Below are 14,965 nucleotides of genomic sequence, written 5' to 3' on the forward strand. Positions count from 1 at the left end.
GGAAGGCTGGATGGGGCTGAACAAATGGGCAGGGGCCCAGGAGACTGTGTTTTCACAGCTCTGGAACCTCAGGGCCACCTGTCAACACAATGTTGTGTTTGGTGGGGCTCAAGGTCAGACTGGGGGGGTCCTTGGGATGTTTGGGGCATGCTCTTCTTTTGCATTTCCTTGGAAGGAGGGTCATGCCCACGTGGGTGGTCCTTCCAGGTGTGGGTGGTCATTCCAACTGTGGCAATGAACCCAAGGGTTCTGGAGTCTGGCAGAGCTGGGTTTGAATCAGATCCCCCAATCGCTGGGTGAGCCAAGGCAAGTGGTTTAAACATTTTTATTTTTTATTTTTTTGGCAGCGCTGTGCGGCTTACCAGGGATTGAACTCAGGCACTCTGCAGTGAGAGTGTGGAGTCTTAACCACTGGACTGCTAGGGAATTTCCTGATTTAAGCATTCTGATCCTCACTTTGCTCATCTGTAAAATGGGGATGGAAAGGAATGAGCCAATCTCTCTCCTGGCTTAGTTAAGTGGCAGATTTTTAAAAGCAAAAAGAAAGACCTTGAGGACTTGCCCAAGGTCACTGGGTGAAGAGTTTAGGGGGCTGTGATGGCCCTCCACCGTCTCTGTAGCAACAGCAGTGAGGGCCAAGGAAAGTAGCTCAATTCTTGTGTAGCCAGCGTCCCCAAGTTGCTATGACAACTGCGGGGCGCTCTGGGAGCCCCTGGATAGAGCTGGGGGCCTGGAGGCCCGCCCAGGGCACGCCCCCTCATGGCCTCTCTCCATTGGTCAGTCCCCCGCGGCCCCGCCCCCAAGTCGCTATAAGGCGGGCGGGGCAGCCTGGGGGCGGAGACTGGAGTCCGAGTCTAGGGTCTGTGGCTGAACCTGGGGGCTGAAGCTGAACGCGCCCAGGTGAGTGCCGCGCGGGCGGCATCCAGGACGGCCCAGTAGATCCCCGGGGACCCCAGTGAGTGGGTGGACGGGCTAGCGTCCAGCGGCTTGGTAGGAGGTGGGGTGTGATAGGCCGCAGCAGGTGGCTGAGACCCTTGTCCCAGTTGGCAAAAGCTCAGGACCCTGTTGGGCGAGGACTAGGGCTCTGAGGATGCAGGGGTGGGGACAGGGGGAGAACTGCAGGCGGGGAGTCTTAGGTCGAACTCTCTCTCTGAGTCTACTTAGCTGAGTGACCTTGGGCCCAGCATGGATCTGTTGTGTGCCTCAGTTTCCCTATGTGTCAGACTGGACTGTGAGTTTACTGGTATTCTGTGGCTCCCACTCCACCTGCATCCCGGCGGGGGGCAGCTTGCACGATTCCATCCCTGGGCTGGGGGTAACAGAGATCTCCTTCACTTTGCAGAGGAGAAACCAGCCCACACAGGTGAAGGCATTTGCCCAAAGTCACACAACAGTTAATGGCAGGAAGGACTCGATCTTAGGTGTCTCTCCCCACAGAGTCCATGCTTTGAATCACTAACATGCCCCCATCCTGCCAGAGGTTTTCTGAAGTGAAAGTGTTAGTCGCTCAGTCGTGTCCGACTCTTTGCAACCCCATGGACTACAGCCCGCCAGGCTCCTCTGTCCATGGAATTCTCCAGGCAAGAATGCTGGAGTGGGTAGCCATTCCCTTCTCCAGGGGATCTTCCCAACCCAGCAGGTCTCCCGAATTGTGGGTAGATTCTCTACCATTTGAGTCACCTGGGAAGTACGCACCTACTGTGTGCAGTGCCCCGTGCATGCATTGTCCCTGCCCAGGATGCTCTGAGGTAGGTATCATCATTTTCGCATCTTGTAGATGAGGAAGCTGAGACCCCAAGAGGAGATGAGACTTGCCTGGGTCACCGAGCCCAGCCGGACAGAACCCAGGGCCTGGGCGGGAGCTGGGAGGGCTGGCATGCAAGGGCCTGTCACTCTGTCCTGCCCCCCAGGGTGAACCTGTTTGCAGTAGGCATGTCAGAAGACGAGGCGGCTCAGGCCCCCGGACCCAGCTTGTGGGAGCAGGATCAGCAGGTGAGGGGCTGTGTCTCCCACGGAGCTCAGCTCAGGAGAGGGTAGGGGGACAGCCCCTCAGGGGACAGTTTCAGACTGGGTCACCCTCCTCGCTTTGAGCACCTTGCTCTGAGGGCATTTTGGACCATAGCTGGGGGAGGGCCATTCTACCCATTTCCCAGAGGGGCAAAGTGAGGCCCAGGGAAGAGAGTCTCTCCAGACACTCCCAGCCAGCTTACCTGGCCTCTGCTCAACTCTCTCCCTCTCTCTGCCTGTACCTCTCTGTTTCTGTGTCCACCATCATGGCACTCTCAACAAAACAATAACAACAATACTAGCATCAATCACAGCATACAGTCTGCATCATTCACTGCTCCAAGCGCTTCATGTACAATGAGTCCTTGAATCCCCTTCACAGCCCTAGAAGCCCCTTTCACAGATAAGGAGACTGAGGCACAGAGCAGTTCACATAGTTGCCCAAGTCCATACAGCTCGAAAGCGTTGGAACCAGAACTGAACTCAGATGGTCCAGTGGCTATGCCCTTTGTGTGTGTGTGTGTGTGTGTGTGTGTGCATGCGCGTGCGCGCACGCATGCACATATGTGTTCAGTTGTGTCCAACTTTTTGTGACACCATGGACTATAGCCTTCCAGGCTTCTGGAGCAGACCAGTTCCTTCAGAACTAGCCCTGCTGTGTGTCTGCTGTTCGGAACTAGAGCCCTAAACCCCTGCATGAGGGTCTCCATTGTCTGTAGGCAGCTGCACTCAATACACTTCCTCTCCCCCTCATCCTGGCCCAGAGAGGATGAGCGGGCTCTCCAGCTGGTGGCTGAGCCCCCCACCTCCACCTGGGACCCCTCTGATGCCACCCTTTCCTGCAGAGCGTGGTGCAGCGCGTGGCTGCCCTTCCCCTGATCAGGGCCACGTGCAGCGCAGTCTCTGAGGCTTACAGCGCCGCCAAGGACAGACACCCGCTGCTGGGCTCCGCCTGCCGCCTGGCTGAGCACTGCGTGTGTGACCTGACCACCCGAGCCCTGGACCATGCCCAGCCACTGCTCAGCCACCTGCAGCCCCAGCGTGAGTTTCCCCGGCTAGCGTCCTGAGTCCTCTGCTTTTCCCACTGCCCTGCCCTCTCAGGCTCCACTACAAGGAGCCCCCTGAGTTGAATGTGCCTCTGCAGTCCTTTTATCTTTTTGCCCATGCCCCTCATCATGTGAGGTCTTAGTTCCCTGACCAGGGATCAGACTTGCACCCCCTGCAATGGAGGGATAGAGTCTTAACCACTGGACTTGCCCAGGAAAGTCCTGCAGCACAGTATTGCCTAAACTGTGTGCCTTTCGTCTGCCTGCCTGTCTGTCCCCACCCACCTGCGTCACCCTCTCTGGGTCGTTTTGCCTGCGCCATCTTCCCCTGTTTGTTTCCCATCTTCCCCTCTGTTCCCCTCTTATTTGTCCCTCTGTGGTTTGATCACCTGCCCACCTGCCCTTAGCTGTTTCTGTGTCTGCCCCTTTGGTTCCCATGTGTCTGTCTCACTGTCCTCCTCCCTTTGACTAGCCTGATGTGCCTTGGGTCCCTCTGCCTGTCCTGTCTCCCTCCCCTGTCTGCCCCTCTGTCCCGGCCCCCACCCATCCTGAGCCTGTAACCAGCTCAGGGGTCCAACCCAGGGGTGTGGTGGTGGGCAGAGAGACCCCTGGTCTTACATCTGACTGAGGAAAGGGATCACCTGAGGGTCCCAGCCCGGGGCCTCCCTCTCCCTTCTTCTCAGCTGGTTTGTGTGATCTTGAACCTACTTGCTGAGGTGTCTGAGCTGGACATGGGTGAGGAGTCACTTTGGTGCTGGCAGCACTGATGGGAGAGCAGAAGCGGGAAGGGCAGAGAGGCAGGGTCCCGCCTGGTGGCCCACCCACAGCCTCAGGGCCCCCAGCCCCTTGCAGGGGACCAGCCAGGTGACCTCTCCCTATTTCTTTCCCCCTGTGTGTGTGTCTCTCTCTTTTTTCCTGTCTCTCCCTCCAGCATCCCCTCCCTCCATGACTCTCTGTGTGTCCCTAGTTCCCTTGACATCTTCCGGATTCTCACTCCCTGCCTCTCTGTCTCCAGTGGCCACAGTGAATGATCTTGCCTGCAGGGGCCTGGACAAGCTGGAAGAGAAACTGCCCTTTCTCCAGCAACCTTCGGAGACGGTAACCCCCCCCAGCACTGCCAGATCATGTGGGAACCTATGTGGGGGCGGTGGAGGTGGGAGTGAGAAATGCAGCCTCCTCCCAGACCCGACTTCGATACCTGGGCCAGGACCCAGTCAAGCTTCAGTCAATTTGAGACACCACCAGCCAGATGAAAATTAGATGTCAATTAGAGACCCATGTTTACTGAGCACTTAATATGTGCCAGCTGGTGCTAAGCCTCCCTTCAATAACCCCATGAGGGACAGACCTGATTTTCTCCCATTTTATAAAAGGGGTGGGACTTCCCTGGTGGCCCAGTGGTTAAGACTTCTCCTTCCAATGCAGGGGGTGTGGGTTCGATCCTGGATTGGGGACCTGAGATCCTACATGCCTCCTGACCAAAAAAGCAAACCATAAACAGAAGCAGTACTATATAACACATTCAATAAAGACTTTAAAAATGGTCCACATTAAAAAAAAAAGAAAAGAAAAATCTTAAAGGGGGGGGGAAATAGTGGCCCAGAGCCAGGCAAGGGCCAGGGGTCCTTGCCTCACAGCCCGCTGGAGCTGGGGGCAAGGGAAGGGAGACCAAGGCTGACAGCACTTGGAGCTCGGCCCCTCCTGCCAGGTGGTGACCTCGGCCAAGGGTGTGGTGGCCAGCGGCGTGACAGGCATGGTGGGCCTGGCCCGGCAGGGCCGCCGCTGGAGTGTGGAGCTGAAGCGATCTGTGAGCCATGCCATGGATGTCGTGCTGGAAAAGTCAGAGGAGCTGGTGGACCACTTCCTGCCCATGACTGAGGAGGAGCTCGGTAAGGCCAGCAGCCTCCCCATTCGCCCCTGAATCCTCCTGCCCAGGGCCCACCTCTAGAGGCTACAGATCAGAGAGGTCCCAGACTCACCCAAGGCCACACAGCACATCAGCAGGGAACACAGGGTTCCAGTCCACTTCCATGGCTCCTGGCCCACATCCTAGTAGAAATCTGACTGCCCAGACCCTCAAGAGTGTACTGGACTTGCAGACTGGAGGGCCACAGTCTCAAACTGGTGACCCTCCAGACCGTGGCGCTCCATATTGCAGTATTTGCCCTGTGCAGTGCCTTTAAAATGGTTTAATTCATCACATTCATTTAAAAATCAGGTTTCTAGGGACTTCCCCTGGTGGTCCAGTGGTTAAGAATCTGCCTTGCAATGCAGGGGACGCAGGTTTGATCCCTGGTCAGGGACTAAGATCCCACACGCCTCAGGGCAACTGAGCCCACATGATGCAACTAAGACCCAAGGCAGCCAAATAAATAAATGTACATAAAAATTAAAATCATATTTTGGGGATTTCCCCAATGGTCCAGTGGTTAAGACTCTGCCTTCCAATGCAGGGGGCTCGGATTCGATCCCTGGTCAGGGAGATGAGATCCCACATGCTGTATGCTATGACAAAAAATAAAAATCAGATTTTTGCCCTACAAAACCTGATTTCTGGTATGCCTTGGTGGGGGGGGGGGAAACTTGGGTTGAATAGCGTCCTCCCCTTTACATGGTTTCCTTAAACCCCACCATTCTTCAAGATTCTACATCTTGTCTTCTGGCCCTGGACACAATCTGACTTCTCAGGCCTGCTTCATAGCGCTAGAGGTACATGGAGCTGTGCTCCCTCCTTGGCAGAAAGGCTGTGAAGCGTTATTTTTAAAGTTTACTTTATTTTTTGGCCATGGGGTGCAGCATACGGGATCCTAGTTCCCCAATAGGGATTGAACGTCCCTGCAATAGAAGCGCGGGATCTTAACCACTGAACCACCGAGGAAGTCCCTTTGAGGCATTTTTGAAGCACCTATTGTGTGCCACGCACTCGTAATCAATTCTTTAATGTTATTAGCTCCATTTACAGATGAGGAAAACCGAGGTAAAGAGACGTGGTATTCGAGTAGACTAATTCTGGTTGCCTCTGTTCGAATCCCAGGTCAGCCTCTTATACTCTGTGGGACTTCACCTCTCTGTACCTTGGTTTTCCTCGTCTGTAAATAGAACTACTAATCTTGTCTACATCGTAGGGTTTGGGGATGGTCAAATGAGTTGATATTGTAGAAGGGAACTATAAATTTGGGAGTACCCACCCCCACCCCCGTGTCCTGGCCTGCTAATCCACCCAGGAGCAGAGGGCGTGGCCACCGTGACTCCCTTCCCTCTTCTGTCCTCCAGCGGCGCTGGCGGCGGAGGCTGAGGGCCCGGAAGTGGGCTCGGTGGAAGAGCAGCGGAAACATCAGGGTTACTTCGTGCGCCTGGGTTCCCTGTCCACGCGGCTCCGCCACCTGGCCTATGAGCACTCTCTGGGGAAACTGAGGCAGAAGAAACACCATGCCCAGGACATGCTGGCCCAGCTGCAGGAGACCCTGGAGCTGGTGAGAGCTCTCTTCCCCACCCTGTGATGCAGGCCAGCACGCGTGGACTGAGTGCCAGCCGAGTCTTGTGCTAGTCTGAAGGTGGAGGTGGAAGCGTGTATGTGCAGGGCTGGGGCAGAGGAGGGACCCGGGGCTGGAGGCAGTCGGTGGGGCTCAAGGCTCAGCCTGGAGAGGCTTGGAGGGGCTTTGTGGAGGAGGGGAAGTAGGACCTGGAATTTACAGGTGGTTAAGGTAGACCATTACTTTGCCAACAAAGGTCCGTCTAGTCAAGGCTATGGTTTTTCCAGTGGTCATGTATGGATATGAGTTGGACTGTGAAGAAAGCTGAGCGCCGAAGAATTGATGCTTTTGAACTGTGGTGTTGGAGAAGACTCTTGAGAGTCCCTTGGACTGCAAGGAGATCCAACCAGTCCATTCTAAAGGAGATCAGCCCTGGGATTTCTTTGGAAGGAATGATGCTGAAGCTGAAACTCCAGTACTTTGGCCACCTCATATGAAGAGTTGACTCATTGGAAAAGACTCTGATGCTGCGAGGGATTGGGGGCAGGAGGAGAAGGGGACGACAGAGGATGAGATGGCTGGATGGCATCACCGACTTGATGGACGTGAGTCTGAGTGAACTCCGGGAGTTGGTGATGGACAGGGAGGCCTGGTGTGCTGTGATTCATGGGGTCGCAAAGAGTTGGACACGACTGAGCAACTGAACTGAACTGAACTGAAGGTAGGCGAAGGGCTTCCCAGCTGCTGCTGGTGATAAAGAACCCACCTGCCAATGCAGGATATGTAAGAGATTTTAGTTCGATCCCTGGGTTGGGAAGATTCCCCTAGTGAAGGGAATGGCTACCCACCCTAGTTTTCTTGCCTGGAGAATTCCACGGACAGAGTACAGAGGAGCCTGGCAGGCTACAGTCCTCGGCGATGCGAAGAGTCAGATACAACTTTCATTTTTACTTTTCAGGGTAGATGGGAAAAGTGATGAAGGTACCTCAGGTTCTCACATCACCAACCCCAGTCTTCCCCAGAATTTAGGTTCAAGTTCATAACCCAGCTTCTCCCCTCATTGTGCATCCTTCCCTCTCCAGAGGAACATGTTCTCTGGGCTTGATAGGTTCAGATGCCCCCAACCTGCTCCTCCTGCATCCTTCTCCTCATCTCAATTGATGGCAACCCTGTCCTAACAAGGGCTCAAGCCAAAACCTGGGAATCACCCTCAACTCCCCTCTTCTCCACCTCCTCTCCCACATCCGACACATCAGCCAGTACTGTTAACTCTGCCTTCAAAGTCTACCCTAAACCCGCGCACATCCTCCCCTTCCTCCACCTGGGTGCAGCCCCGGTGATGACTCACCTGGTCTCGGTTTCCCATCCTGGATCCCACAGTCTGTCCTTCCTGAAGTAGCCACCAGAGGGCACCTGTGAGCACCAGAGTCGGCCAGTTTCGTTGCACATAATGTCCTCAACAATAGACTGGGAAAGACTAGAGATCTCTTCAAGAAAATTAGAGATACCAAGGGGGAATTTCATGCAAAGATGGACACAATAAAGGAAAGAAATGGTATGGACCTAACAGAATTAGAAGGTATTAAGAAGAGGTGGCAAGAATACACAAAAGAACTATACAAAAAAGATCTTCATGATGCAGATAACCACCATGGTGTGATCACTCACCCAGAGCCAAACATCCTGGAATGTGAAGTCAAGTGGGTCTTAGGAAGCATCACTACAAACAAAGCTAGTGGAAGTGATGGAATTCCAGCTGAGCTATTTCACATCCTAAAAGATGATGCTATGAAAGTGTTGCACTCAATATGCCAGCAAATTTGGAAAACTCATCAGTGGCCACAGGACTGGAAAAGGTCAGTTTTCATTCCAATCCCAAAGAAAGGCAATGCCAAAGAATGTTCAAACTACTGCACAATTGCACTCATCTCACATGCTAGCAAAGGAATGCTGAAAATTCTTCAAGCTAGGCTTCAACAGTACGTGAACAGAGAACTTCCAGATGGTCAAGCTGGATTTAGAAAAGTCAGAGGAACCAGAGATCAAATTGCCAACATCTGTTGGGTCATAGAAAAAGCAAGAGAATTCCAGAAAAACATCTGCTTTATTGACTACGCTAAAGCCTTTGACTGTGTGGATCACAACAAACTGGAAAATTCTTCAGGAGATGGGACTACCAGACCACCTTACCTGCCTCCCTGAGAAATCTGTATGCAGGTCAAGAAACAACAGTTAGAACTGGACATGGAACAATGGACTCATTCAAAATTGGGAAAGGAGTACGTCAAGGCTGTATATTGTTACCCTGCTTACTTATATGCAGAGTGAAGTGAAAATGAAAGTCACTCAGTCGTGTCCAACTCTTTGTGACCCCATGGACTATACAGTCCATGGAATTCTCCAGGCCAGCATACTGGAGTAGGTGGCTGTTCCTTTCTCCAGGGGATCTTCCCAACCCAGGGATTGAACCCAGGTCTCCCATTTTGTAGGCAGATTCTTTACCGGATGAGCCATTGGGGAAGCCCCAGAATACTAGAGTGGGTAGCCTATCTCTTCTCCAGTGGATCTTCCCAACCCAGGAATCAAACTGGGGTCTCCTGCATTGCAGGTGGATTCTTTACCAACTGAGCTATTAGGGAAGCCCCTAGTAGCGAGTACATCATGCAAAATGTGGGCTGGATGAAGCACAAGCTGGAATCAAGATTGCTGGGAGAAATATCAATAATCTCAGATATGCAGGTGACACCACCCTTATGGCAGAAAACGAAGAGGAACTACAGAGCCTCTTGATGAAAGTGAAAGAGGAGTGAAAAAGCTGGCTTAAAATTCAGCATTCAAAAAACCAAGATCATGGAAGCCAGTCCCATCACTTCATGGCAAATAGATGGGGGAAACAATGGAAATAGTGACAGACTTTATTTTCTTGGGTTCCAAAATCATGGCAGATGGTGACTGCAGCCATGAAATTAAAATATGCTTGCTCCATGGAAGAAAAGCTATGACCAACCTAGACAGCATATTAAAAAGCAAAGACATTACTTTGCCAACAAAGGTCCATATAGTTAAAGCTATGGTTTTTCCAATAGTTATGTATATATATGAGACCTGGGCCATAAAGAATGCTCAGTGACGAAGAATTGATGCTTTTGAACTGTGGTGTTGGAGAAAACTCTTGGAGAGTCCCTGGACAGCAAGGAGATCAAACCAGTTAATCCTAAAGGAAATCAGTCCTGAATATTCATTGGAAAGTCTGATGCTGAACCTGAAGCTCCAATACTTGGGCCACCTGATGTGAAGAACTGACTCATTGGAAAAAACCCTGATGTTGGGAGAGATTGAAGGCGGGAGGAGAAGGGAATGACAAAAGATGAGGTGGTTGGATGGCATCACTCACTTGATGGACTTAAGTTTGACCAAGCTCCAGGAGTTGGTGATGGATAGGGAAGCCTGGTATGGGGCAGTCCATGGGGTTGCAAAGAGTCAGACACGACTGAGTTATTGAACTGACTGAATGTCCTCAAGGTTCAGCCCTGTTTTAGCCTGTCAGCACTTCCTTCCTCTTTAAGGTGACATAATACATTCATCCCTTGGAATCTGTGAGAGATTTGTTCTGGGACCACCCCCCACGGATACCAAAATCCACAAAGGCTGAAATCACTTCTGTAAAATGGCCTAGTGTGGTTTGCCCTCTGTATCCCCTGGGTCTGCATCTGTGGGTTCAAGCAACCCCAAATCGTGGTTCCATCCACAGATGGAGGACCCACAAATATGGAGGTAGACTGTGTTCTGTTGTATGGATGGATCACAGTTTATTGCTATTAATCATCTCATACCTGCCCTGTCCTGTGAACTAAAGGCACAGTGCCCCCCCCCCCCCAACCAGGACATTCACAGGGGGACAAGGGTCATGACAGGAGAGCATGCTGGATGCTGTGAGACCCAGAGGAGGGGTCCAACAAGGCTTGGGGGGCGGCAGGGCTTCTTGGAGGAGGCAACATTTACAATGAACTGGAGTGAACCTGGCGGGGAGGTGGGTGGCGGGGAGCGTGTACCTGAGACACCAGCCTGGGCAGAGGGCCGGCAGTGAGTCTGAGCTTCAAAACTTTCAGGTCACAGGTTTTGGCTAAGGTCAGGGAAGAGAATAGATGGATCAGCCAAGCTGGATCAGCAGGCCATGAAGATTTGCATCCAGTGCTTTTTGAGGCCAGATCCAGACTGGGGCCCTGGTTCCCCCAACTCTCCAGCCCCTCCAGCTCTGACTATCATGGTCCTGGTTCGCACAGATCCACCGCATGCAGTGCGGGGTGACCCCCATCACCCCCGCCCGCCCCGGGAAGGTGCACGAGCTGTGGGAGGACTGGAGCCAGCGCCCCCTAGAGAACGGCCGGAGGCGTCACAGCCAGGTAGGAGGTGTGGGGGATGGGTGGGGGATGGGAGGAGGAGGGGAGGGAAGAGTGGGCTCTGGGTAGGTCCAGGGCTGCCAGGCTCCAACCAAGTGCTGAGGTCAGCTGGCAGCTGGTTGGAGTGTCTGCGGGGAAACTGAGGCAGACGGGGGTCCCGGCAGGGGTCCATCCGGGACACTGAGGCCCCGCCCCTCCGCTCACCACCCATCCCCTCCCGCGCCCCCCCGCAGGCGGAGCTGGAGACCCTGGTACTGTCCCGCGGTCTGATGGAGGAGCTGCAGAGTACCGTGGATGCGCTGGAGACCAGCGTGCGGGGCCTGCCCCCCAGTGCCCAGGAGAAGGTGGCCGAAGTGCGGCGCAGCGTGGACGCCCTGCAGGCCGCCTTTGCCGACGCTCGCCGCTTCGGAGACGTGCCAGCGGCCGTGTTGGCAGAGGGCCGGGGCAGCATGGCCCGGGCCCACGCGTGCGTGGACGAGCTGCTGGAGCTAGTGGTGCAGGCTGTGCCCCTGCCCTGGCTGGTGGGGCCCTTCGCACCCATCCTCGTGGAGCGGCCCGAACCCCCGCCTGACCTGGAGGCCCTGGTGGACGAGGTCGTCGGGGGGCCTGACCCCCGCTGGGCGCACCTGGACTGGCCGGCCCAGCAGAGAGCCTGGCAGGCCCAGCACGGGGAGGGAACAGTCCTCTCGGGGAACATTCCCGAGGAGGAACCTGAGCCCCCCAGCCGCCCCAAGCACACTCTGATGCCTGAGCTGGACTTTTGACCCGATGGGACCGCGTAGGCAGCTGGAGGCCCTCCTGCACCTCGAGATCCCTGCTGTCCCCTAGCGGCTATGCGTCAGCACTACTAGCCGAAGCCTTGGTCTTGGCTATTGCGTGGAGTTGGGGACCGAGCTCTGATGTCAGATCGCCCCCAGTCTTTCCCATATGAGGACTTGAATGTAACTAGCCCCAAGCTGGTTTCACTGGCTGTGGTTCCCATTGCTCCACTCTAAGAAGCTGATCAAAACTCCCCAGAGGATCACATGTTTTGCCCATGTGATAGAAGCATCTAGAGGCACATGCTTCTGTCTGGAGCTTTGAAAAGTGAGTGTCCTTTTCCTCCCCCAGCTTTTCTATCTCGGACTGAGGGGTCCTCAGCTGGACTTGCTGCCCCCACTTGCTTAGCCATTTGGCATTTACTCTCCAGAATAAAGACTATTGGTGTTGTCCAGAGGCCAGTGTTGCCTGCTTGCTGTTGTCCAGAGACCAGTGCCCTCTGTTCCAGCTGAGGTGGGTCTCAGTGGTGGGGTGCTGGGGGCTTCGGAGGTGTGCAACCATATGGCACGAGCCGGGGTTCGAGACTTGAATGATGCCACCCTGATGAGCTAGACCTCCTCCTGTCTGGAGTTCCACTGTGTGTGCCCCACCCACCTGGGTGAAGCATTCAGATGTCGTTTCCTGGAATGGAAGTCATTGACACTTTAGTATAAATGAATGTTTGGGAAACTGCAAGGAGCAGGATCAAGAGGAGGAGGGATCAGAGGAAGCAGCCGCTCCTATGCCCATCTCCCTGTGGCTTCTCTGGCTGCACCGGTCAGGATGGGGGAGACAGAGGCAGGGCAAGGGCCACAGGCTAGTCTCGTGGGGGCCCTCCTGTCCTCTGACCGCATTCTTGGCTGGCCCTGAGGTCCCCCCTGAGGCCACTCAGGGTGTTGGGAAACCGCAGTCTGATGTGGTAAGGTCAGGGTGGCCCCTGGCTTCCCTGGGATCTGGCCCAGGGGTTACTGTGGGAGTCCCAGCCGCTTTGCACCAGCTAGATTCACCTCCCTGCCACTCCTCAGGAACATCCCTGTTGCCCTCAGACCAACTATCCTCACTCCTCACCCTGGCATTTGAGGACTTCCAGTTTCATCCTTGGGATGACTCAGACACTGCTGTGGTCCCAAGGAGCTGTGCACATCTCCCCACCTCAGGGCCTTTGTTCAGGCTGTGCCTGGAACACCTTCCCACCCTCCCGTCTTTCTCTTGGCTACATCTCATCCATCCTCAAGCCCAGCCCCAGTGCCACCTCCTCCAGGAAGTCTTCCCTGACTCTACTCCTGTGGGATATCTCCAACCCTCTATAGCCTACCTTCTTGGAGCTCCAAGTCCTTTCTATCTGGATATAAACCACAGGCAGCCTTGGCTTCTCTTTCCCTGAGAGGCTGGGGGCTCCTGGAGGGCCAAGCTCGGTGAGAATGAGCAGAATGACACATGGAAAGGGCGTGTGGCAGAGGCTTGGCTGTGGGGCATCAGTTTGACTAGAACTGAGGGGAGAGAAAGAGCCTGAGGTAAGTCCTGGAATCTGGGGGAAGGGCACAGTAGTGAAGACCCTGGGGCTGAGTCCCTGCCTTGCCTACAAATGGATGGGTCAGCAAGTGAGCCTCTCTGAACCTCAGTTTTCTCCTCTGTGAAATGGGTATGAAAATAGGAGTAAGGCAGCAGTGCTTATGCCTGTGCAAAGGCCCTGGGGCAGGACAGTGCCTGGTGTCCCGAAGGAGCAGTGAGGAGGCCTGTGTGGAGCAGAGTGAGGAGGGGGAGAGAGAGGGAGGAGGGGAGGACAGGGAGGGGATGGGGCAGGAGTTGTGCAGTCTTGTGGGTGGTGGGTAGACTTGGGTTTTTACCCCCCAGGGAGGTGGGGAGGAGGGCTGTGGGCAGAGGAGGGACGGGACCTGACTCAGTGTTTATGATCATTTTTGTTATTTTTGCTGGGTTGCTCCCCGTTTGCTGCATTGCAGCAGTCCTGTGGGGAGGGGGAGGGGCTCACCCTGGTTTCCCACCCCCACTTCCCTGCCACCTTTGGGAAGCATTGGCTGGAGAGAGTTTGGGAGATGCCCTTGTTTTGCTCCCCAGCTGTTTGGCAAACACAGTGATGGCTCCAAGGAAACAACCCAGTGGTCATCAGGCCACCACTGGGTCTGTCTCCCCACCCCCACCAGCACACAGCTGGGATCCCTGTCCCAGGGGCAGACAGGGGCGTTCAAAGGGGGCTTGGCCATCATTTCTCTGCTTGCCTACCCACCCACCTGCTTCACAGACAACCAACCTGAAGGTCTAGGTTCAAATCTTGTCTTTGCCACTTTCCAGCTCTATAGCCTCAGGCACAGGATGCCTTTTCCAGAAGCCACCCTGGGTTGACCCAAGCCCACCAGGCCCAGATCTCACTCTTGGGGTACCCCTCAGTTCAGTTGGTGCCCTGTCTGGGTCTGTATTTAGGCCCTTTCTCAAGGGAAGTCCTTTCTGGAGAGTGACACATCCCCTCCCTGCCCCAGACAGACCCTGCTCCTCTCTTTCTCCCTGGACAATGCTAAGCTGATGTCTGTTGAACACCTGCTATGTACCAGACTCTGGGATCAACAGGTTACATGCATGACCTCATTTCATGCTCACAACCACCCTCTGAGTTGGCCCATTTAGCCAAACATTCCTTAAGTGCCACCTGTGTGCTGGGTGCCATCCTGTTGCAGGGAACAAAAGACACCCCTGATGGATGTGAGGGTGGAAGCCATGGGGGTGTCTGGGGAATATGCTCCAGGCAGAAGGAATAATAATAGCAGGTGCAAAGGTCCTGGAGCAGGACCAGGCCTAGCAATCTGGAGGAACAGAGAGGAGCCCTGGGTCGTTGAAGTGTGATGAGGGAGGGGGAAAGAGGGAGGAAGCAAGACCCTGTGGGCCATGGTGAGGTGTCTGGAGGGGCAGCTGAAGCACACAGACGGTAACTGGCCAAGGCAAGGTGGCCCCGCAAAGCAACTGGAACACACCCATCACCCAGGTGGACACCAGAGGCTGAGAGGGTAAGCAGGCTGTGCCTTGAGGGTATGGGACGACCCGTGAATCACTCAGCCTGGTGGGGGCAGGTGCTGTGGGCAGAGGCTGCCGGGCTCTGAGAGCAGGGGAAAGGTGCTGGGCACTGGGCCCACGCTGGGCCGGTCGGGCAGGCGGGCAGTCACGTGACCACCCAGAGCCCTCCCCCAACCCACTGGCTGCCTGCCTCAGCCAGCCTGGCCCGCACCACCCC

At 54.8% G+C, this 14,965-nt stretch overlaps 1 protein-coding gene across 1 annotated transcript; it reads left to right on the forward strand.

Annotated features, from left to right (window-relative positions):
• Window positions 1-863: 863 nt before the first annotated feature.
• On the forward strand, window positions 864-12,142 carry PLIN5 (perilipin 5). Its single transcript, NM_001101136.1, has 8 exons — window positions 864-900; window positions 1,911-1,992; window positions 2,853-3,048; window positions 4,069-4,151; window positions 4,762-4,942; window positions 6,327-6,526; window positions 10,810-10,929; window positions 11,160-12,142. The coding sequence occupies exons 2-8, from the start codon at window positions 1,933-1,935 to the stop codon at window positions 11,688-11,690; spliced, it is 1,371 nt and encodes a 456-aa protein (NP_001094606.1). The 5' UTR covers window positions 864-900; window positions 1,911-1,932; the 3' UTR covers window positions 11,691-12,142.
• Window positions 12,143-14,965: the final 2,823 nt, after the last annotated feature.

Source organism: Bos taurus, chromosome 7, assembly GCF_002263795.3.
Source record: "Bos taurus isolate L1 Dominette 01449 registration number 42190680 breed Hereford chromosome 7, ARS-UCD2.0, whole genome shotgun sequence".
NCBI lineage: Eukaryota > Metazoa > Chordata > Mammalia > Artiodactyla > Bovidae > Bos > Bos taurus.